This window comes from Coregonus lavaretus (assembly GCF_964263955.1).
Source record: "Coregonus lavaretus genome assembly, chromosome: 11".
Classification (NCBI taxonomy): Eukaryota; Metazoa; Chordata; class Actinopteri; order Salmoniformes; family Salmonidae; genus Coregonus; species Coregonus lavaretus.
In genome coordinates, this window is record NC_139998.1 from 2,143,623 (window position 1) to 2,167,793 (window position 24,171).

The 24,171-nt window shown below is 41.3% G+C and overlaps 1 protein-coding gene across 1 annotated transcript in view; it reads left to right on the top strand.

The window, feature by feature from the left end:
* The first annotated feature begins 639 nt into the window (after window positions 1-639).
* Window positions 640-24,171, top strand: part of LOC311136745 (tyrosine-protein phosphatase non-receptor type 9-like) — a 45,208-nt gene continuing 21,676 nt past the window's right edge. The window contains exon 1 of the mRNA XM_084171016.1: window positions 640-1,094. Coding sequence (XP_084027142.1) covers window positions 1,062-1,094 — 33 coding nt within the window. The 5' untranslated portion in view covers window positions 640-1,061. The remainder of the gene's footprint in view (window positions 1,095-24,171) is intronic.

The following is a 24,171-nucleotide window of genomic DNA, read 5'->3' on the forward strand; positions in this document are numbered from 1 at the left end:
AGTAGGGCAGATGTTGTCATATGCTGAGGCAGTGAAGAAAGTAGAGGAAGATGGGTCAAGGGGGAGGGATCCTGAGAGGAGTGGTGTGAGTAGTAGATCTGTACCAGTGCAGAGCGATAAACCAACAAGTGATATATGTTTCAGTAAGATTGGATTTTTGGCATTTATAGCAATGGTTATCAACTGTACTGCAGGGATAGTCGCAGAAAATAGAGGTTGTGGTGGGAGCTGCAGAGAGGTATTTGGGTGTGCGAGACTTGACATCAGAAGAGTTACAGGGTGTGTTAAGTGGCGGTGTCCCATCCTTTCAGGCTGCTGGGCTGAAAGTGGAGTGTGGTATTAATTATTATTTTATATGTTTTGTGAGTGTAGTGTTAGTGGTAGGATATTAGTATTATTATAATTATACTTTTTGTTTGTTTTAAAGCAAAGTATAAGGGAGTTATACTCCAGTCTAGTAGTGGCGGTAATGCAACATGTATTGGATGCCAAAGGCCGTTAAACCTCGAAGAAGAAGAAGAAGAAGAAGATGATAAATAATATTAGGGGACTATTATTTTGAAGGCGAACCACAAATGCCACTATTGTGGCTAGCTTCACACAGGTCTCACCAGGCCTACATAAAGCTAAATGATCGCAAACCAGAGAACAGGAATGCCTCTAGTCTTGATTCTAAAGCGAAGGTGGGTGGCTTTAGTGGACAAATGGGTTAAATCCTATCAACAGCGATTCGTCACAGAAAAAAAGCAAGCTGTTGAGGACTCTTTTGTTCAGTTGTCGATAAGATTTGACACATCAGCGATTTTCTCTCATGCATGAGTATTTTGATGGAAGATTCCAGATACTTTCTTATTCGACTCTACTGAAACAGGCCAGTCAAACGAAGAAAGAGTATAAAGCTTTCCATTTATATATATGAGACAAATTTCAGCTTGGTAAAATGCCAGTAACCTAGCCAAAACGTTACCGGTTTACGAAACGAGGAATAGGGCATATTCAAAGGAGAACGGCAACTAAATTGAAGGATTACGGTGTCAAAATCGGAAGAACGAGAGTGAAGAATGGCAGCCAGTTTGTCAGCGGAGGAAGAACAGGTAATTTTGAATAGAATGCTCAATATTTGATAATACCGTAGTAAGAGTTCATGATATTGTGTGTCAAGTTGTTACATTGCAGTTGGCCTACACCACTGCAAGTTATGCTCTTAAATAGTTACATTGTTGCTAAATCATAATCACAGACAGGCTTCACGAACACAAACATTGTAGCCTACCTTGACGTTGATGATGCTTCTAACGGGAAATGTCAAAATATTACATCAGATTATTGTTTAAACAATCTGATGTAATATTTTGATTTATGAAAAACACACCATGCAATCGTAATTTGATTGAATCATTTCCGCAAATGTAGACCAAGTGTCTATCAAATGCTATATACTTAGAAATGATCAGTATTAGGGCAAGAATCTAAAAAGTAATGATTTTTCCATTCCATATCCATTTGCATTGCTTTTGCTTTCATGCACCTAGCCCACACATCCCCCTTTACATACCACACAAACAACAATATGGCTAGTACAGATATAGCTCTCAAACTCTAGGGCATTCTGCCTTCTCCCTACAGTTTTCAACCATTAGCTTTGCCAATGACTGGCTCAAGTGAACTACAATCGCGACGATGTTTTTTTTATGTTTAGAAACGTCAGTAATCATTGTTTTCGAAACGTATGGCCCATATCTTTGATCAGCTAGAAAGAATCCTTCAAACCAAAAAATATACACTTAGTGTAGCAGCTTTGCACAGATCCATACAGCTATGGGTGCCTCCATCTGACAAAACTACACTTCCCGAGTTATGCTTACACACAGATGTTTGGCGCACAATGGATAGCTAATTAGCACAGGTGGTCGGTCACCTCTTGTCTTCAGTCTGTGTTCTGTAAAGAAGCGCTGTAACGTGGAGATATGGCTGTGTGGGAACACTAACTCTAAACCTATCACAGGAGGTTGGTGGCACGTTAATTGGGGAGAACGGGGTCATGGTAAAGGCAGGAGCGGAATTAGTGGAATATTATCAAATACATCAAACACATGGTTTCCATGTGTTTGATGCCATTCCATTCGCTCCGTTCCAGCCATTATTATGTGCCTTCCTCCCCTCAGCAGCCTCCACTGATCATACCCAATCAAGGTGTGTATCAATTCAACCTTTTTGTTTTTTGAAAATTACTTTTCGCTGATATGAAAGATAAGGTCCTTATGCTTCCAAAACTGTGCCATGCTCTACCAGTGGAGCTACAGAGGACCACATCAAGGGCTAGTACAGATGTTAATCACATGCCAAGCTGCTCTCACTGCCTCTTGTGTTTTTCCAACCTGGGCATATAAGGCAGGAAACTGGTATTGTATAATAATCTATTGCTAGAGTGCTTATTGTCCATTATTATTATATTATATGATAAATGTATCCACAGCATAGGAAGGAGCTGGTGGGCCTATTGTAGGTCTATTCATGCTATCCCAAACATACATGTACATGAACATGTGAGTTACTCTCATTACAATTACACTGGATAGATAGTTCCAAACACATAAACAATCCAGTACCAAGAACTGTGGATATTTAAGAGAGGGGGGAGTAGTACCTCTTTCACATGAGTTTCCTAGTGAGAGAGGGAGGGAGGGAGGGGTATTTGGAGAATAAATAAGTTGATGTCTATCTGTCTCGCTGACTGATAGCACTTTTTTCCAGCCTGGTGGTAATGATGCTATTTACACTTTCCAGGCCCTAATACCCTTTCCCCATCCATGTGGCTCATCTGGCCAGCAGGCAGTGAGTGTTAGGGCTGATTTTTATACACTACATTGACGGAAGGTTCGGAGCGTAGTGCAATGTCGTTTTACTTCACAAAAGGGGCGGCTCCTTGTAATACGCTCCGACATTCAACGTACTTTTGAGATACCTGAAAACGGAGACTCTCCGTATCATTCCTTGCGAAGACTTGAGTGGCAGTATTGAGTGAGTTTTGCAAGACCCGCCCCGTGTCTACATCAAATCCCTTATGGTATCCTTTCTGGTATGAACACGGAAGCAATGGATGTACTGCTATTCTACTTGCCAGCTTCATATTTTTTGGTTGTTGCTTTTATTTTGACATTTGCTACGTGCAATTATGTATCTGTCCAGTTTTTAGGAGTGTCTGTGCGAGGAGGCGTTACGAGAACCTCTACAATCCTCCGATGCAGTTGTATTTGGACAAGAACACAAACGATAACAGCTAGAGGGGGGATCCTGAAATGTGAACACCGATATCAAAGAAAATTGGAGAACGATTTGGGACCGGTATGTTCGCAATCTGAAAAAGATGAAGGAGATGAGGAGTGGGGTTGCTGCCGTCGGTGTGTCCCGCCGATTGTCCGACAACTGACTTGGCTTCGTGTTTACGTGAAACATCGTCAGAAAGACACCTACAGTGCTTTCGGAAAGTATTCAGACCCCTTGAATTTTTCCACATCTTCTTACATTTTTTATCCTCATCAATCTACACACAATGCCCCATAATGACAAAGTGAAAACAGGTTTTTAGAAATGTTTGCAAATGTATTAAATATTGAGCTCAGGTGCATCCTGTTTCCATTGATCATCGTTGAGCTGTTTCTACAACTTGATTGGAGTCCACCTGTGGTAAATTCAATGGATTGGACATGATTTGGAAAGGCACACACCTGTCTATATAAGGTCCCACAGTTGACAGTGCATGTCAGAGCAAGAATCAAGCAATGAGGTCAAAGGAATTGTTCGTAGAGCTCCGAGACAGGATTGTGTCGAGGCACAGATCTGGGAAAGGGTACCAAAACATGTCTCAGCATTGAAAGTCCCCAAGAACACAGTGGCCTCCATCATTCTAAAATGGAAGAAGTTTGGAACCACCAAGACTCTTCCAAGAGCTGGCCGCCTGGCAAAACTGAGCAATCGGGGGAGAAGGGCCATGGTCAGGGAGGGGACCAAGAACCCGATGGTCACTGACAGAGCTCCGTAGTTTCTTTGTGGAGATGGGAGAACCTTCCAGAAGGACAATCGTCTCTGCAGCCCTGCACCAATCAGGCCTTTACTGTAGAGTGGCCAGACGGAAGCCACTCCTCAGTAAAAGGCACATGACAGCACGCTTGGAGTTTGCCAAAAGGCACCTAAAGGACTCTCAGACCAAGAGAAACAAGATTCTCTGGTCTGATGAAACCAAGATTGAACTCTTTGACCTGATAGCCAAGCGGCACGCTCATCACCTGGCCCAAAAAAAAAAGCAAGGGCTGTTTTTCTTCTGACTATTTTCTCATTCACATGTTAAGGTGGTGGGTAATATACTGGTTTTGCTTTTGATCTCTTATTTTCCCCTTTTAATCACACTTTTGAGAGCACAGTCTTCTTAATACACCTTTTTTTAAACATTGCTCAATGCTCTTCTTATTGGCACCCTGTGTTTTACATTGCACTATTTTCCTCTTGTGATATTGCCTCTTGTGATCGTCACCTGGAAAACTAATATCTAGCAAAAGGTCTGCATATGTATTTTTTTTCTGGTTATTTGTACTTATTGCAGAAAATATTACTGTTCTGAATCAGTCACTCAGTAAACCTTTGCTGCTTTGTACATTGGCTATGTAGATTAGGTTAATGTCTTGGGGGTCTGTCCTTATTGGCTGGGCAGTCATTTTCACCCATATACCATACCAGGAAAGTCCTCATTGAAATGTTGAAAGGCAACTACAAATAACACAAGGTTGTACATGGCCATGTAGATTAAGTTAATGTCTTGAGGATCTAACCTAAAAACAAATTTGACAAACTAAAACAACACGAGGATGAAGTGATTGTACTCTTTATTGTGATTTGTAAAGTGTCAATAAGAAAAAATGCAAAATCCAAACAGCAAAAAAGTGTGTAGCTCACAACTTAACAAAGTCATCACCCAGAGGAAGATAACTTACAGTGCATTCAGAAAGTTTTCAGACCTCTTGACCTTTTCCACATTTTGTTACGTTACAGCCTTTTTCTAAAATTGATTAAATAGTTATTTTCCTCATCAGTCCACACACAATACCCCATAATGAGAAAGCAAAAAAAAGGTTTTTAGACATTTTAGCAAATCTATTCAAACTAAAATATCACATTTACATATGAAGCTACAAGTTTGGCACACCTGTATTTGGGGAGTTTTTCCCATTATTCTCTGTAGATCCTCTGAAGCTCTGTGAGGTTGGATGGGGAGCGGCGCTGCACAGCTATTTTCAGGTCTCTCCAGAGATGTTCGATCAGGTTCAAGTCCGGGCTCTGGCTGGGCCACTCAAGGACATTCAGAGACTTGTCCCGAAGCCACTCCTGCGTTGTCTTGGCTGTGTGCTTAGGGTCGTTGTCCTGTTGGAAGGTGAACCTTCGCCTCAGTCTGAGGTCCTGAGCACTCTGGAGCTGGTTTTCATCAAGGATCTCTCTGTCCTTTGCTCCGTTCATCTTTCAACTGTGGGACCTTATCTAGACAGGTGTGCCTTTCCAAATCATGTCCAATCAATTGAATTGACCACAGGTGGACTCCAATCAAGTTGTAGAAACATCTCAAGGATGATCAATGGAAACAGGATGCACCTTAGCTCAATTTCGAGTCTCATAGCAAGGGTCTGAATACTTATAAGGTATATTTTTTTCTACGTTTTCAAAACTTTCTGAAAACCTGTTTTCGCTTTGTCATTATGGGGTATTGTGTGTAGATTGATGAGGAAAATGTTTAATTTCATCAATTTTAGAATAAGGCTGTAACGTAACAAACTGTGGAAAAAGTCAAGGGGTCTAAATACTTTCCGAATGCATTGTATGTGCGCACGTTTTCCAAACCACACTCCAATATTTGAACGTTAACGGTAGGGTGCCACGCGTGATAGCAGCATCCTGGAAAAACTCAACCAGCTGGTGTGAGGAAGTAGTCCTTGAGGTTGTTGCACACATCTATAGAAACTCTGGTTGCCCTGTCTGCCGACATGTTTCTTGGGTCCAGGAAGCTGGTGTCCTCTTGTACCACCACTCTCCTGGATACAGGTCCCCACTGGGTGTGGCGTGGTCAACAAACGTGGGGTGGATGTGTCTGTGGTGCAAAGGTAGTTGTGGAGGGCCATGTACGCCTTCACAATACTTTCCAATTTCTCTGGGGGAACCTCAAGGGCTCGTCCCAGGAACCTCCATCTTGCAGCAAGGATCCCAAAGCAGTTCTCTGAAATTCTTCTGGCTCTTGAGTGGCGGTAGTTGTAGATATTCTTGGCGTCATCAAGGCCAGAGGAACCTTTTTGAATAAAATAAGCGTTTCCATTAGTATTAAACAGGAACATGAAGACTATCAAATGTGTACTATAACAACTGTGTAGCCTATGCTTTGGACATAGGCCCCCATCTTCTTATTGGGATGCCAGATCACATTTGTGAGGCATATAATAGGGGTGTAACGTTTTTAAACGAATTTGGGATCGTTAATGTTTAGAAAAAATCCCAAACTGAAAACTTTTAAAAATAAATAATCACAGTACAGTTCACAAAACTACCACTAACAGGTCCCGATCATCATCATTAAGGCAAAAATAAAAATGTAGTTTACTCCAATTATGGGAGGGGTGGAAGGGTTAGGGGAAAATAATAAATGAAAAAATATATATTTTTTAGTGTATGCATGCATGCAGTGGCTTGCGAAAGTATTCACCCCCATTGGCATTTTTCCTATTTTGTTGCCTTACAACCTGGAATTAAAAATTTATTTTTTAGGGGTTTGTATCATTAGATTTGCACAACATGCCTACCATTTTGAAGATGCAAAATATTTTTTGGGGTGAAACAAACAAGAAAAAAGACAAACTGAACTTGAGCATGCATAACTATTCACCCCCCCCAAAGTCAATACTTTGTAGAGCCACCATTTGCAGAAATTACAGCTGCAAGTCTCTTGGGGTATGTCTCTATAAGCTTGGCACATCTAGCCACTGGGGTTTTTGCCCATTCTTCAAGGCAAAACTGCTCCAGCTACAGCAATCTTTGGTATGACTTACAGATTCTCAATTGGATTGAGGTCTGGGGTTTGACTAGGCCATTCCAATACATTTTAAATGTTTCCCCTTAAACCACTCGAGTGTTGCTTTAGCAGTATGCTTAGGGTCATTGTCCTGCTGGAAGGTGAACCTCCGTCCCAGTCTCAAATCTCTGGAAGACTGAAACCGGTTTCTCTCAAGAATTTCCCTGTATTTAGCGGCATCCATAATTCCTTCAATTCTGACCAGTTTCCAAATCCCTGCCGATGGAAAAACATCCCCATAGCATGATGCTGCCACCACCATGCTTCACTGTGGGGATGGGGTTCTCGTGGTGATGAGGTGTTGGTTTTGCACCAGACATAGTGTTTTCCTTGATGGCCAAAAGCTCAATTGTAGTCTAATCTGACCAGAGTACCTTCTTCCATATGTTTGGGGAGTCTCCCACATGGCTTTTGGCGAACACCAAACGTGTTTGCTTATTTTCTTCTTTAAGCAATGGCTTTTTTCTGACCACACTTCCGTAAAGCCCAGCTCTGTGGGGTGTACGGCTGAAAGTGGTCCTATGGACAGATACTCCAATCTCCACTGTGGAGCTTTGCAGCTCTTTCAGGGTTATCTTTGGTCTCTGATTAATGCCCTCCTTGCCTTGTCCATGAGTTTTGGTGGGCAGCCAACTCTTGGCAGGTTTGTTGTGGTGCCATATTCTTTCCATTTTTTAATAATGGATTTATTGGTGCTCCGTGGGATGTTCAAAGTTTCTGATATTTTTTTAGAACCCAACCCTGATCTGTACTTCCCCACAACTTTGTCCCTGACCTGTTTGGAGAGCTCCTTGGTCTTCATGGTGCCCCTTGCTTAGTGGTGTTGCAGACTCTGGGGCCTTTCAGAACAGGTGTGTGTGTGTGTATATATACTGAGATCATGTGACAGATCATGTGACACTTAGATTGCACACAGGTGGACTTTATTTAACTAATAATATGACTTCTTTAGGTAATTGGTTGCACCAGATCTTATTTAGGGGCTTCATAGCAAAGGGGGTGAATACATATGCACGCACCACTTTTCCGTTATTTATTTTTTTCATTTCACTTCACCAACTTGGACTATTTTGTGAATGTCCATTACATGAAATCCAAATAAAAATCCATTTAAATTACAGGTTTTAATGCAACAAAATAGGAAAAACGCAAAGGGGATGCATACTTTTGCAAGGCACTGTGTGTGTGTGTGTGTAAGTGTGTATGTATATACAGTGGGGAGAACAAGTATTTGATACACTGCCGATTTTGCAGGTTTTCTTACTTACAAAGCATGTAGAGGTCTGTAATTTTTATCATAGGTACACTTCAACTGTGAGAGACGGAATCTTAAAAAAAATCCAGAAAATCACATTGTATGATTTTTAAGTAATTAATTGCATGACATAAGTATTTGATCACCTACCAACCAGTAAGATTTCCGGCTCTCACAGACCTGTTTAGTTTTTCTTTAAGAAGCCCTCCTGTTCTTCACTCATTACCTGTATTAACTGCACCTGTTTGAACTCGTTACCTGTATAAAAGACACCTGTCCACACACTCAATCAAACAGACTCCAACCTCTCCACAATGGCCAAGACCAGAGAGCTGTGTAAGGACATCAGGGATAAAATTGTAGACCTGCACAAGGCTGGGATGGGCTACAGGACAATAGGCAAGCAGCTTGGTGAGAAGGCAACAACTGTTGGCGCAATTATTAGAAAATGGAAGAAGTTCAAGATGACGGTCAATCACCCTCGGTCTGGGGCTCCATGCAAGATCTCACCTCGTGGGGCATCAATGATCATGAGGAAGGTGAGGGATCAGCCCAGAACTACACGGCAGGACCTGGTCAATGACCTGAAGAGAGCTGGGACCACAGTCTCAAAGAAAACCATTAGTAACACACTACGCCGTCATGGATTAAAATCCTGCAGCGCACGCAAGGTCCCCCTGCTCAAGCCAGCGCATGTCCAGGCCCGTCTGAAGTTTGGCAATGACCATCTGGATGATCCAGAGGAGGAATGGGAGAAGGTCATGTGGTCTGATGAGACAAAAATAGAGCTTTTTGGTCTAAACTCCACTCGCCGTGTTTGGAGGAAGAAGAATGATGAGTACAACCCCAAGAACACCATCCCAACCGTGAAGCATGGAGGTGGAAACATCATTCTTTGGGGATTATTTTCTGCAAAGGAGACAGGACGACTGCACCGTATTGAGGGGAGGAAGAATGGAGCCATGTATCGCGAGATATTGGCCAACAACCTCCTTCCCTCAGTAAGAGCATTGAAGATGGATCGTGGCTGGGTCTTCCAGCATGACAATGACCCGAAACACACAGCCAGGGCAACTAAGGAGTGGCTCCGTAAGAAGCATCTCAAGGTCCTGGAGTGGCCTAGCCAGTCTCCAGACCTGAACCCAATAGAAAATCTTTGGAGGGAGCTGAAAGTCCATATTGCCCAGCGACAGCCCCAAAACCTGAAGGATCTGGAGAAGGTCTGTATGGAGGAGTGGGCCAAAATCCCTGCTGCAGTGTGTGCAAACCTGGTCAAGACTTACAGGAAACGTATGATCTCTGTAATTGCAAACACAGGTTTCTGTACAAAATATTAAGTTCTGCTTTTCTGATGTATCAAATACTTATGTCATGCAATAAAATGCAAATTAATTACTTAAAAATCATACAATGTGATTTTCTGGATTTTTGTTTTAGTGTATCAAATACTTGTTCTCCCCACAGTATGCTTACATTATTAGTTATCTTGTTATTATTTTGTTGTAAGTTGTTATTAGTCCCATCCTTATATATATATATATATATATATACACACACACACACACACACACACACAGCTCAGGAAAAAAGTAAGAGACCACTGCAAAATTATCAGTTTCTCTGGTTTTACTATTTATAGCTATGTGTTTGGGTAAAAATAACATTTTTGTTTTATTCTATAAACTACTGACAACATTTCTCCCAAATTCCAAATAAAAATATTGTCATTTAGAGCATTTGTTTGCAGAAAATGACAACTAGTCAAAATTACAAAAAAGATCTCAGAATAATGCAGAGAAAATAAGTTCATGTTCATTTTTAAACAACACAATACTAATGTTTTAACTTAGGAAGAGTTCAGAAATCAATATTTGGTGGAATAACCCTGATTTTCAATCACAGCTTTCATTCGTCTTGGCATGCTCTCCACCAGTCTTTCACATTGATGTTGGGTGATTTTATGCCACTCCTGGCGCAAAAATTCAAGCAGCTCTGCTTTGTTTGATGGCTTGTGACCATCCATCTTCCTCTTGATCACATTCCAGAAGTTTCCAATGGGGTTCAGGTCTGTAGATTGGGCTGGCCATGACAGGGTCTTGATCTGATGGTCCTCCATCCACACCTTGATTGACCTGGCTATGTGGCATGGCGCATTGTCCTGCTGGAAAAACCAATCCTCAGAGTTGGGGAACAATGTCAGAGCAAAAGGAAGCAAGTTTTATTCCAGGACAACCTTGTACATGGCTTGATTAATGCGTCCTTCACAAAGACAAATCTGCCCGATTCCAGCCTTGCTGAAGCACCCCCAGATCATCACCGATCCTCCGCCAAATTTCACAGTGGGTGCGAGACACTGTGGATGGTAGGCCTCTCCAGGTCTCAGTCTAACCATTAGACGACCAGGTGTTGGGCAAAACTGAAAATTGGACTCATCAGAGAAGATGACCTTAATCCAGTCCTCTACGGTCCAATCCTTATGGTCTTTTGCAAACCTCAGCCTGGCTATTCTTTGCTTCTCATTGATGAAGGGCTTTTTTCTAGCTTTGCACGACTTCAGCCCTGCCCCTAGGAGCCTGTTTCGAACCGTCCTCGCCATGCACTTCACCCCAGCTGCCGTTTGCCATTCTTTTTGTAGGTCACTTGATGTCATCCTACGGTTGTTGAGTGACATTCGAATGAGTTGGTGGTCATCCCGGTCAGTAGAGAGTCGTTTTTGCCCTCTGCCGGTCTGTAGCTTTGTTGTCCCCAATGTCTGCTGCTTGACCTTGTTCTTATGAACCGCCGTCTTTGCAATTTTAAGGATTTTAAGTAACCTGACGCTCACTGTATTCCTCTGCCAGTGAAGCCAGAATTGAACCCTTCTTTTCCTCACTCAACTTTCCTGTTCAACTCTTTTGGCATGGTCAATAGTTATCCTTTGATTAATATTACTTTTGAGGTACTATTAGCACTGTCTTTACCATCCAGATGGTCCTATTGCAAGAGGATAGTGATGACCACAGCAGTGGTTTTTATATTTTTCCTCGTTTAAATAAGATTTAGTTCAGGTGATCATCTAATCAGTACCTAATTCAGTAGAATGAGGTGTGCCTGTGTTGGAATTCAACAGACACTGGAATGGAATGGCTGTCATACATATAGAGATGCTGATTTAAGACATTTGCAGTGGTCACTTAATTTTTTCTACAGATAGTTATATATATATATATATATATAACTTACACACACACAGTTGAAGTCGGAAGTTTACATACGCCTTAGCCAAATACATTTAAACTCTGTTTTTCACAATTCCTGACATTTAATCCTGACACGCGTTCTGTCTCCTAGAGATGAACGTACTTAGGTTCGAAAAGTGCAAATCAATCCCAGAACAACAGCAAAGGACCTTGTGAAGATGCTGGAGGAAACAGGTACAAAAGTATCTATATCCATAGTAAAACGAGTCCTATATCGACATAACCTGAAAGGCCGCTCAGCAAGGAAGAAGCTACTGCTCCAAAACCGCCATAAAAAGCCAGACTACGGTTTGCAACTGCACATGGGGACAAAGATCGTACTTTTTGGAGAAATGTCCTCTGGTCTGATTAAACAAAAATAGAACTGTTTGGCCATAATGACCATCGTTATGTTTGGTGGAAAAAGGGGGTAGCTTGCAAACTGAAGAACACCATCCCAACCGTGAAGGACGGGGGTGGCAGCGTCATGCTGTGGAGGTGCTTTGCTGCAGGAGGGACTGGTGCACTTCACAAAATAGATGGCATCATGAGGAAGGAAAATGATGTGGATATATTGAAGCAACATCTCAAGACATCAGTCAGGAAGTTAAAGCTTGGTAGCAAATGGGTCTTCCAAATGGACAATGACCCCAAGCATACTTCCAAAGTTGTGCCAAAATGGCTTAAGGACAACAAAGTCAAGGTATCGGAGTGGCCATCACAAAGCCCTGACCTCAATCCTATAGAACATTTGTGGGCAGAACTGAAAAAGTGTGTGCAAGCAAGGAGGCCTACTAACCTGACTCAGTTACACCAGTTCTGTCAGGAGGAATGGGCCAAAATTCACCCAACTTATTGTGGGAAGCTTGTGGAAGGCTACCCGAAACGTTTGACCCAAGTTAAACAATTTAAAGGCAATGCTACCAAATACTAATTGAGTGTATGTAAACTTCTGACCCACTAGGAATGTGATGAAAGAAATAAAAGCTGAAATAAATAATTATCTCTACTATTATTCTGACATTTCACATTCTTAAAATAAAGTGGTGATCCTAACTGACCTAAAACAGGGAATTTTTTACTAGGATTAAATGTCAGGAATTGTGAAAAACTGAGTTTAAATGTATTTGGCTAAGGTGTATGTAATCTTCCGACTTCAACTGTACAGTATCTGTAAACAAAGGGCATATATCACACCGGATCCGGAACTTCAAATGTCGGCGCTAGCTACAGTCAAGACCTCAGACCCTCTTGCTTGGTAAGCTACTCTGGCACCCCAAGCCCCCTAATGGATATACACTACCCAAGGCGTACTTCCTCTCTAGGTTGAACACACTGACGATATGGACAATAGTGCGCGCTGCTAGAACAACAAATCTGACTCCGTCCATGCGCACACATGTCAGTCGACAGAGTGTCAGAGTATCTGGGCACTTCATTTCCTCTGTGGGCCCAGCCATAGTGGAGGGCTGGAGGCTTGTAGGCTGGGTTATTGGATCCTCAGCTTGGCTGTGTCCGGTTGTAGCAGGGGGCCTCTGGGGTACTGTGCTAGTATGGTGGAACTTCACTTTCAGGCAGCTGTTAAAAGCATTTCCACAGGACTGGAGTGATGCTGCTGTTGTGGGGTTAATTTGTGTGTGTTGGGGGAGGGGCAGGCAGTGTTCTCCCAGGAAATGTCACAGGAAGAAAGAGAGTGGGGGATAGAGAGAATGACACATGAGACTTCCTGTTTAGTATCAACCCGTGCCAAATGGGACTGACTGGACTGAACAGAATAGGATAACACTTTCCACATGTGGCTAATGTCGAGAGAAGTGGCTCAGCACTAATCGCAGGTCAAGGTCACGTGGTAACGGAGTCACACTCCCACTAAATAAATATGGCCATATATTTTTTCCAATCAGGGCCAAGTCATAATGTTATGTATTATGAAAGTATTCACACCCCTTTACCTTTTCCACATTTTGTTGTGTTACAGCCTGAATTTAAAATGAATTAAAATTCATATATTTTGTCACTGGCCCACACAATGCCCTATAATGCTAAAGTGGAATAATGTGTTTTGAAATTTGTACACATGAATTACAAATGAAAAGCTGAAATGTCTTGAGTCAATAAGTATTCAACCCCTTCATGGCAAGCCTAAATACGTTTTAGGAGTAAAAATCTGCTGAACAAGTCACATAATAAGTTGCATGGACTCACTCTGTGTGCAATAATAGTGTTTAACTTGATTTTTGAATGCCTACCTCATCTCTGTACCTCACACATACAATTATCTGGAAGGTCCCTCAGTTGAGCAGTGAATTTCATACACAGATTCAACCACAAAGACCAGGGAGGTTTTCCAATGCCTCTCAAAGAAGGGCACCTATTGGTAGATGGGTAAATTTAAAAAGCAGACATTGAATATCACTTTGAGCATAGTGAAGTTATAATTACACTTTGTATGGTGTATCAATACACCCAGTCACTACAAAGATACAGGCTTCTTTCCTAACTCAGTTGTCGGAGGGGATTTGACCATGAGGCCAATGGTGACTTTTTAAAATAGTTAGTATTTAATGGCTGTGATAAATGGGGATGGATCAACAACATTGTAGTTACTCCACAATACTAACCTAATTGACTGTGTCAATAGAATGTAATTAACTTTTTATGCACTTTTCTCTGTCTGCGTATTCTGACCTTGAACTTATGCATGCTATTCACCTGTGATTCATTTGAGGTGGAGCTAGAATAAATGAAGGTGTGGTGGAAGTGTGTCCGCAGATACGCCATATTCGGACCATTATTTAATTCCCTCATTCTACCACCTTTACGTGCGTGGAAACTATGAATAAGGTTGATCAAACATGCCGAAAAAGTGGAGCAAATATACTTTTAAAATATTTTTTAAATTAGAAATAACAGCATTCTCCATGCACTGTCATTTATAAATTGATAAGAACTATTGTTAAGAGCTAGGTAAATGAGTAATCCATTTGGAAAAGGGGATTGTAAATACACATAGCAATTGTTTTTTAGATGATTTTTCCTTATTATCCCTGGAGACATGTGAAACCAGCCATATGGAAGCAAACTGAAAATCATATCAACAGGACATGTATCGCGGCCCCTTTTCCACAGTGAAATAGGATATAAATAGATGTGCCGTTATTCCGATGTTTTTATTGTGTGCCCTCATAATTTGTGTGGATGAAATTTGGAGACCCAAGCTATAGGCTTCTGTAGGGCTGAACCTGCCGAGGTTGATGTATGTGCTTTAGAATGTTTTGATTATATGCCCGGGCTTTTCTCAGTTTTATTTTACAATTTGTATTACAGTGAGGGAAAAAAGTATTTGATCCCCTGCTGATTTTGTACGTTTGCCCACTGACAAAGAAATTATCAGTCTATAATTTTAATGGTAGGTTTATTTGAACAGTGAGAGACAGAATAACAACAAAAATCCAGAAAAACGCATGTCAAAAATGTTAGAAATTGATTTGCATTTTAATGAGGGAAATAAGTATTTGACCCCCTCTCAATCAGAAAGATTTCTCGCTCCCAGGTGTCTTTTATACAGCGAACGAGCTTAGATTAGGAGCACACTCTTTTTTTTTAAAGGGAGTGCTCCTAATCTCAGCTTGTTACCTGTATAAAAGACACCTGTCCACAGAAGCAATCAATCAATCAGACTCTACACGATGGCCAAGACCAAAGAGCTCTCCAAGGATGTCAGGGACAAGATTGTAGACCTACACAAGGCTGGAATGGGCTACAAGACCATCGCCAAGCAGCTTGGTGAGAAGGTGACAACAGTTGGTGCGATTATTCGCAAATGGAAGAAACACAAAATAACTGTCAATCTCCCTCGGCCTGGGGCTCCATGCAAGATCTCACCTCGTGGAGTTGCAATGATCATGAAAACGGTGAGGAATCAGCCCAGAACTACATGGGAGGATCTTGTCAATGATCTAAAGGCAGCTGGGACCATAGTCACCAAGGAAACAATTGGTAACACACTACGCCGTGAAGGATTGAAATCCTGCAGAGAAAGGGCCCCCTGCTCAAGAAAGCACATATACATGCCCGTCTGAAGTTTGCCAATGAACATCTGAATGATTCAGAGGAGAACTGGGTGAAAGTGTTATGGTCAGATGAGTTCAAAATCGAGCTATTTGGCATCAACTCAACTCGCCGTGTTTGGAGGAGGAGGAATGCTACCTATGACCCCAAGAACACCATCCCCACCGTCAAACATGGAGGTGGAAACAATATGCTTTGGGGGTATTTTTCTGTTAAGGGGACAGGACAACTTCACCGCATCAAAGGGACGATGGACGGGGCCATGTACCGTCAAATCTTGGGTGAGAACCTCCTTCCCTCAGCCAGGGCATTGAAAATGGGTCGTGGATGGGTATTGCAGCATGACAATGACCCAAAGGTTTGAGTTGCCAAATGTCAGCCTCGAAACCATAATGACTCGGAGAAGATCTGCAAAGAGGAGTGGGACAAAATCCCTCCTGAGATGTGTGCAAACCTAGTGGCCAACTACAAGAACATCTGACCTCTGTGATTGCCAACAAGGGTTTTGCCACCAAGTACTAAGTTATGTTTTGCAGATGGGTCAAATACTTATTTCCCTCATTTAAAATGCAAATCAATTTATAACATTTTTGACATGTGTTTTTCTGGATTTTGTTGTTGTTATTCTGTCTCTCACTGTTCAAATAAACCTACCATTAAAATGATAGACTGATAATTTCTTTGTCAGTGGGCAAACGTACAAAATCAGCAAGGGATCAAATACTTTTTTCCCTCACTGTATGTTAAATATTAGCCACTGTCAGTAATACCACATACATTTATTTTTGCATCATTCCATTGCGTTCCGTTTCCCGTTCTTTCCTCTGTCACTTCCTTGTAAGTTGTTCCTGAGGGTTGCTAGCATTAGTGGATCATATTAGGCTAACATTGTGCAATCATTTGGGACATGTAGTCTATTTGAATCACTGTTGAACTCAGACCACACATAGCAGGTTAAACCTGGAGCCTGGCGCACGGTTTACGAAGACTGGACCTTTGTCATACAGTTCCATGATTAGTGAGAATTAGGATAGATTTATAGGATTATTGTTCAACCGCTATTGTACGCTTTTTTTTTTAATGGTTTGAACTTAAATTACAACTTTCAGGATGAATCAAACCACTATTCTTTTATTCATCAATAAATGTTGTGCGTAAAGTCTCTCCAACCCGTTTTATTTTATTTTATTATTCATACATACTTTCCTAAGCTTAAAATTAGCCTAAACAATCTACAAGATCAAAGTATTTTTAAATCTACCAGTTGGTGTTGAAACTGAGACGAATATGCATAGATGGCTTTCTTTAATTGAGCCCTATATTCTGGCCCGTTCTCTCTATGTATTCTATTGAGTCGGACCACCGTATTTAAAGGGCTGGCTTAAGATAAATGTACTGAAAACCCCATTGAATGAAACTCCATGAGAAAATCTGTTGGCCAGCAAGTGGGAGGGTTTTTAGCGGTTGCATGAAATTTATTCAGAGTGCACAAGTTAGCCACACCTGTAGAGCACGTTACGTGACTGAAAAAGTTAAGTCTGAATACCAAATACTGAGAAGTGCATAGGAAAAGCGTGCGTAGGAAAGGCATGAATTCCTAAGTCTGGATCGGGCCCTAAAGTAATACAGCAAGAAATGTGGCAAAGCAATTCACTTTTTGTCCAAAATACAAAGTGTTGTGTTTGGGACACATCCAATACAACACATTACTGAGTACCACTCTCCATATTTTCAAGCATAGTGATGGCTGCATCATGTAATGGGATGCTTGTAATCGTTAAGGACTGGGGAGTTTTTGAGGATACAAAATAAACGGAATGGAGTTAAACACAGGCAAAATCCTAGAGGGAAACCTGGTTGTCTGCTTTCCAACAGACACCGGGAGATGAAAATAATAATGGGAAATTTTGTGCAATCCAGGTGTGGAAATCTCTTAGACTTACACAGGAAGACTCACAGCTGTAATCACTCCCAAAGGTGATTCTAACATGTATTGACTGAATAAATGTCGAATAAATTCTACAAACCTGTTTTTTTCCATTGTCATTATGGGGTATTTTGTGTAGAACTATTTAGAACTATTTAATCCAATTTAGAATAAAGCTGTAATGTAACAACGTGGAAAAAGTGAAGGGGTCTGAATATGTTCCGAATGCTGTGTGTGCAGTGCGGAAAGTATTCAGACCCCTTGACTTTGCCACATTTTGTTACGTTACTGCCTTATTCTAAAATGGATTAAATTAAAATGTTTCCTCATCAATCTACACACAATACCCCATAATGACAAAACGAAAACAGGTTTTTAGAATGTTTTGCAAATGTAATAAACACAACTTATATAAATAAGTATTCAGACCCTTTGCTATGAGCCTCGAAATTGAGCTCAGGTGCATCCTGTTTCCATTGATCATCCTTGAGATGTTTCTACAACTTGATTGGAGTCCACCTGTGGTCAATTCATTTGATTGGACATGATTTGGAAAGGCACACACCTGTCTATATAAGGTCCCACAGTTGACAGTGCATGTCAGAGCAAAAACCAAGCCATGAGGTCGAAGGAGCTTGATCTTTCTGTTGTAGACAAAATACTGGAGACCTGCCTGATTTTTAAAGTATTTGCAGAAACCAAATATATTAGAACTTCTCACATTCTTATGTTGAGAATATTTGTAACTTAATTAACCACTAATGGAGGTACAAGAAAAGAAAAGGTTGGGAATGGAGGTAGCACACACAATTCTAAAACCTTTTCTTACATTAATTAAATCCATGGAAATGTTTTTTACACATTCAACCTTTTTAAAGTAATGTCCAATTTACATTTACATTTTTGGCATTTAGCAGACGCTCTTATCCAGAGCGACTTACAGTTTTGTTATTTTAATTTTTTTTGTTGATTTTTTAGTTTTTTTTTTACTGGCCCCCCATGGGAATCGAACCCACAACCCTGGCGTTGCAAACGTGTTGCAAACGCCATGCTCTATCAACTGAGCTACATCCCTGCCGGCCATTCCCTCCCCTACCGTGGACGACGCTGGGCCAATTGTGCGCCGCCCATGAGTCTCCCGGTCGCGGCCGGCTGCGACAGAGCCTGGATTCGAACCAGGATCTCTAGTGGCACAGTTAGCACTGCGATGCAGTGCCTTAGACCACTGCGCCACTCAGGAGCCAATCATTAACTTAAAATGATAATGTTTATAATGTACGTACTGGAGATGTAATTTGCTGTAGAGAAAAGAGGAAAACTTACAACAGTTGTGCTTGACGTTGTACAAAATAACTTTTATGTTTAATTTTTTTTTTTTTTTTACATTTTAGTCATTTAGCAGACGATCTTATCCAGAGCGACTTAGTTAGTGAGTGCATACATTTTCATACTGGCCCCCCGTGGGAAACGAACCCACAACCCTGGCCATGCTCTACCAACTGAGCTACAGGGGGACTACATAAACCATCATAACGTTTGATAGGATCCAGTTACAAACATAATGGAGTGTACTCCAGAAACTACAAGAAGCCCTTTCTTATTGTGTGTGTTTATATATAGCATGAAGTGACTCTGTGAATTGAATTTCTTTATGTAGATGCTAACTGGCGCCGACGAAGATGGCTGCCTCGCGACTAGCTCTTAGGAAACTTTGCAGTCACTTTAATAATGTTTACATATCTTGCACTACTCATCTCATATGTATATACTGCATTCTATTCTATAATATTCTGCTGTATCTTAGTCCATGCCGCTCTGTCATTGCTTGTCCATATATGCATATTTTCTTAAATTCCATTCCTTACTAGTTTTGTGTGTATTAGGTATATGTTGTGAAATTGTTAGATATTACTTGTTAGATATTACTGCACTGTCGGAGCTAGAAGCACAAGCATTTCGCTACACCCGCTATAACATCTGCTAAACACGTGTATGTGACAAATACATTTTGATTTGAAATTTGATTAACCATGGTGTGACCTGGCCCACATATAAGCTTTGTGAATGGACAGTGGCTTCTCAAATAGGCCTACAGACCAAAGTGTACTCATTGCTCGACTGGTCTCATTAGACACAACAAAGCGTAGGCCTAAGTCTTGACCTCTTATAATGTTTGGTGGCTGACTGGGTTGGGCATTGTATAGACAGTGGTGGCTGCTCAAATACAGACCAAAATGTACTCCTATTGCTTGAATGGATGTATAGGACTCATGAATGGTGTCAACAAAAAATTAGTTTTGATCTCTAATGTGGGTGAATAGAATTGGAATGGGTTGGGCTGAGCCAAACCGATACATCCTTTCACCAATATTATCTGCCAATATTGGCCTTTTAAAGATATATCGATAGCAGACGATAATTCCACCGATAACGGATATTCAATAAATAGGAATCTCATGCTTATCTGAACAGTTGCAGCCATTCTTATGTGTCATTATTGTCACAATGTAAGAAGTCAACATTTGAAGCATATTTCTTGAACAATTGCTCTTTTGGATGGCAATTTCTGAGAACTCAGTGTGGAAAAGATGTCCCTTTTTCATTTCCCTGCTTTAAACAGTATATCGGCAGATGTGTAGGTATCGGAAAGGTTTGTCCCCCCCAAAAATCGGAATCGTATAATATGTACTATGTCACTGGTATCTCGTTCAGACTTGTGTGGAAATGTGCAGTCTCTGTCTACTCACTTGATATTGATCCTCTCTGGCCCTTGTTACAGCACATAGCCAGTCTCCCCTCTCCGTTTGAGCCAAAGATAATTTCCTGACTAATATTAACCTAACTACTAACGTCTGATAGCTGCTCTCTCTCCCTCAAGCCTGATATCTTAGGCTTTTAAGGAGAATCAACAGACTTTGGGCAAAGCATATGGGAAGGATATGACCTCCTGTTCATAGAGAAAGCAGTCATGTTTGGTTTTCTGCCGAGGGAGCAAGATCTGTAAGAGCGGAAACCTTGCATTGAAAAGAAACTGTCTCACAAATGACAGACATGTTTGTTTTTATTATGGCATGTGTAACCAGCAGAACCCCCATTGAGGAAGTGCACACTGAATACCTCAAAGATATGTAAATATTTGCACGTATGGTCTTGATTCACAGAATTTGTGCCAGAAATGTTCCTTCAAAGTAGAACTCTTTGTTTAGACCTAATCCTCATGACGGCTATAAACTGTAGCTAAGCAAACAGGCCCAGAATCTGGGTTGGTGAGACTCAGGGTCCATAGACTACTTTTTAGGAATCAATTCATGCACCTAGGTACATCTCTAATTCAGGTGAACTATCTTGAAGTCAGTAATGGGTCCTCCTCTTGGTACAGCTTCAAGTGTGAACTGTGAAGGTTCAATGTTTTTTGTGAACCAGAAAGTTATTCCAGAATATTCATGAACATTGAACTACATTACTTTTCACTACTTTATTCACACACAAAAACCTGTTTCGGTAACACTTTGTTTGGATAGTCGCAAGTACATGGTTTGTAGATGTGCAGTAGATGTTCAATAAATGTCAACAACATTTCAACTAAACCTAACCCTAGCGCTTACTCTAACCTTAACCCTTATCCTAAATGTAACCCTTATTCTAACCGTAACCTTAGGCTGGAGTTACACAAAGCAACTTTGGGTGCTTGCAACCGAGTTACTTCTTGATTGCTTTGTGAAACACCCCCATGCAACTAATCTGCAACTTGGTTGCATCCAACTTTGTGCTAGTGGTGGGGAGTCGACTCCAAAGTAATCGATTCCTCGACTCTTTGCCTGTCGACTCCCATTTCTGGGTGTCAAGCTTCCGCTAGGAATCGACTCCTCGATTCCTATGATTCAGTATTTTTCCAACTGCGGAGACTGAGTATTTTCCGTAGGCTACTTCCGACAACACAAACTCTTGCGTCTTTCACAGCGAAGAAAGAGCAAGGGAGAGAGGAGGGAGGGGCACAGGCAGGCATAGGTAGTCAGGTTGGCCACCTTGCGGTAATCAAAAGATGTATAGGCTATCGCAATGCTGTATCTCGCAATTTCTTTGCTTACAATATCTCGCAAGTTCACTAAAGTAGGGGCTATCAATGAGTAAACTGAACTATTCTACATGCAACAGACCAAAGAAGAAAAAGCAGGCGAGGGAGAGAGAGGAGGGGCAGACAGACAGTCGGAAATTGTCAGCGTAAGCTATATCTTGGTAATTTGTATCTCGCAATGTCTTGTCTTGCAATGCCTCTTATTTCACCCAACGTAGATTCAAGTATAGATTAGAATATCAATGAGTATGGCTAAGCTATAGTGCCAGTGAATTGAAGTTGAACATCGCCAAATGCGTCAGTTAAATTGGGCCTAAATGGACACCCTGGCTGGCTGTTGATGTCCTAGGCAATAGATTGCAAAGCAGGGCATCCCTGCTAAACTTTTTGGAAATGGCAAGTTCACTTTCTCATCCATAAACGCATCTCAAGTGTAAATACTTTTCAGCAGCTCAAATCAGCAGGATGGGGGCATTTTTATTAGGAAGGACGTCTACCATGATCGCTAAAATAACGATTATGATCACACTTCCTTAATTTTAATATTATGGGGACAACTAGCCTACATTTGGCAGCCAAGCACGAGTTATCAGTGTAACCCATTTATCGTCTAGACATGACATTGAAATATCTTCACGACTAGAATAAAAACCTTCAGGCCTCCATCATAAAATGGAAAAAAATTAAGAATTTCAGGGGGCAGTTTGGAAAAACTAATTCTGTGTGAATCGTCCTCTGGAATAACGCACATGCTTGGATAATAATTACATAACCAACGTCTCTAGTGATACTAGTCCCGTCCAAATAGGGCTATATAACTTGGCCAAGAATAGGCTTATCAGCGTAGAGTGCGCTGCATCATCCCATGGGATCTGTCAAGGCTGCACACAGCAGAAATATCACAGAAATATTCTAGTTCCTACACATCACCTTCTATATTCAAACAAAATAGGCCTTTTATATGTTAAGTTGATGAGCAAATGGGAAGCGTCATGCTCATGCCAGTCCACTCTAGAACACAAAATCAGTCTTGGACTCTGTAATAATGAGGTAATGTCGCAGCCGTTTCAGCGTGTTTTGGCAGTCGAGCAAGAGTCGACTCCTTCGACTCAAACCACAGGAGTCGACTCCAAAAATCATGTGCAACTAATTGCAAGCCACGGCCAATCAAAACGAATACTTTTGTCACATGATCCATTCGAAGGTTCGGAATTCTGACCCAGTTGTCATGTCAACAACCCAGCTGTCAGTGCTGCGCAACCCGTGACCAAGCTAGCTAGCTTTGCAATGTAATTTTGGCTAGCTAGCTAGCTAGCTACATTGTACAGGCTGCATTTTGTCTATATCCATACTCTTACAATAACCAAACGTTTGGATAAACAAATAATTTTTGAAACCACAATGTAATGCAGCAGATGAGATGGGGTGAGTTTAGAACTCTCAAACAATATGATGAAGCAGCTTCATTTTGATTGGCTGTTGCATGCCATTTTAATTGTGTTTGAGTTGCTTCATGTAACAGCAAAGTTGCTTGAGATGTCACTTGCAACCTGCCAGTGCAACAAATTGTGTGAAAGTTTGTAACTCCAGCCTTAGCAAACAGTTGCTTATCGACAGATAGTTTGTTGTTAGTGTTACCATCTGTACATCTTTATATCCAAAAAAGTGTTACCCCTGTTTCTAGTCCCTCAATAACATTGTAATTAATGGGCTGGATGTTAATGTGCACAAAGTATGTGTGAGTCTACAAGATAATATTTTATGTACTTGTAGTACTTGTACATCACAACTTGTAGTGGGCTGGAATCGAATCCCGGTAGTTGGGCTCTTTGAATAGCATCAAGACTAGCATCCCTTCATCTGCTCTGGGAGTCCAGGGTTCCTGGTTGAATTTTGAGTAGAGACAAACCGATATATAGGTTGACCAACATTATGGGCCGATATTGGCAACAAAAAATGTTTTAACAAAAAAGTATCATGTTAATCAGAGCACTTTTTTAAATGTACTGATAATCTGATATTAGATATAGGCCCACCTCCTTTAGTTAAACACCACCTGCATCCAGAGGAAATGCTTTTTACATGAGATGTCTTAAAGGACCGGGCCAATATGATGCTTGCTTTGATTTACCAGTTAAAATAATTGAATGATACACAGGACAACAAAGATCGGAATGAGAATGAAACAAACACATGGTGATAATGCAACAATGCAGCCACACAGTGAGAGAAAAAAATTAAAAGTTAGCTTCCTCCTCGGTTTTTAGCTGTTTGAATAGTGCTGGAGCCCCTGACACGCACCAGTTTGTCTTTGAAAGCCACAGCTTTGCGAGAGGAGGACAGTGGCATCCTGTCCTTTTCAGCTCTGCTCATCAGTAGCTTTTTGTATTCCTGAAGAGCTTCTGACTCCCCAGACTTGACTTATCCCTCTCGCTGGCTGGGGAAGCGGAACTCTTGCTCTGAGCGTGAGCTTTCATTACCCTCTCTGTCTTCTGTGACAACTCGCTGGTGCTGCCTGGC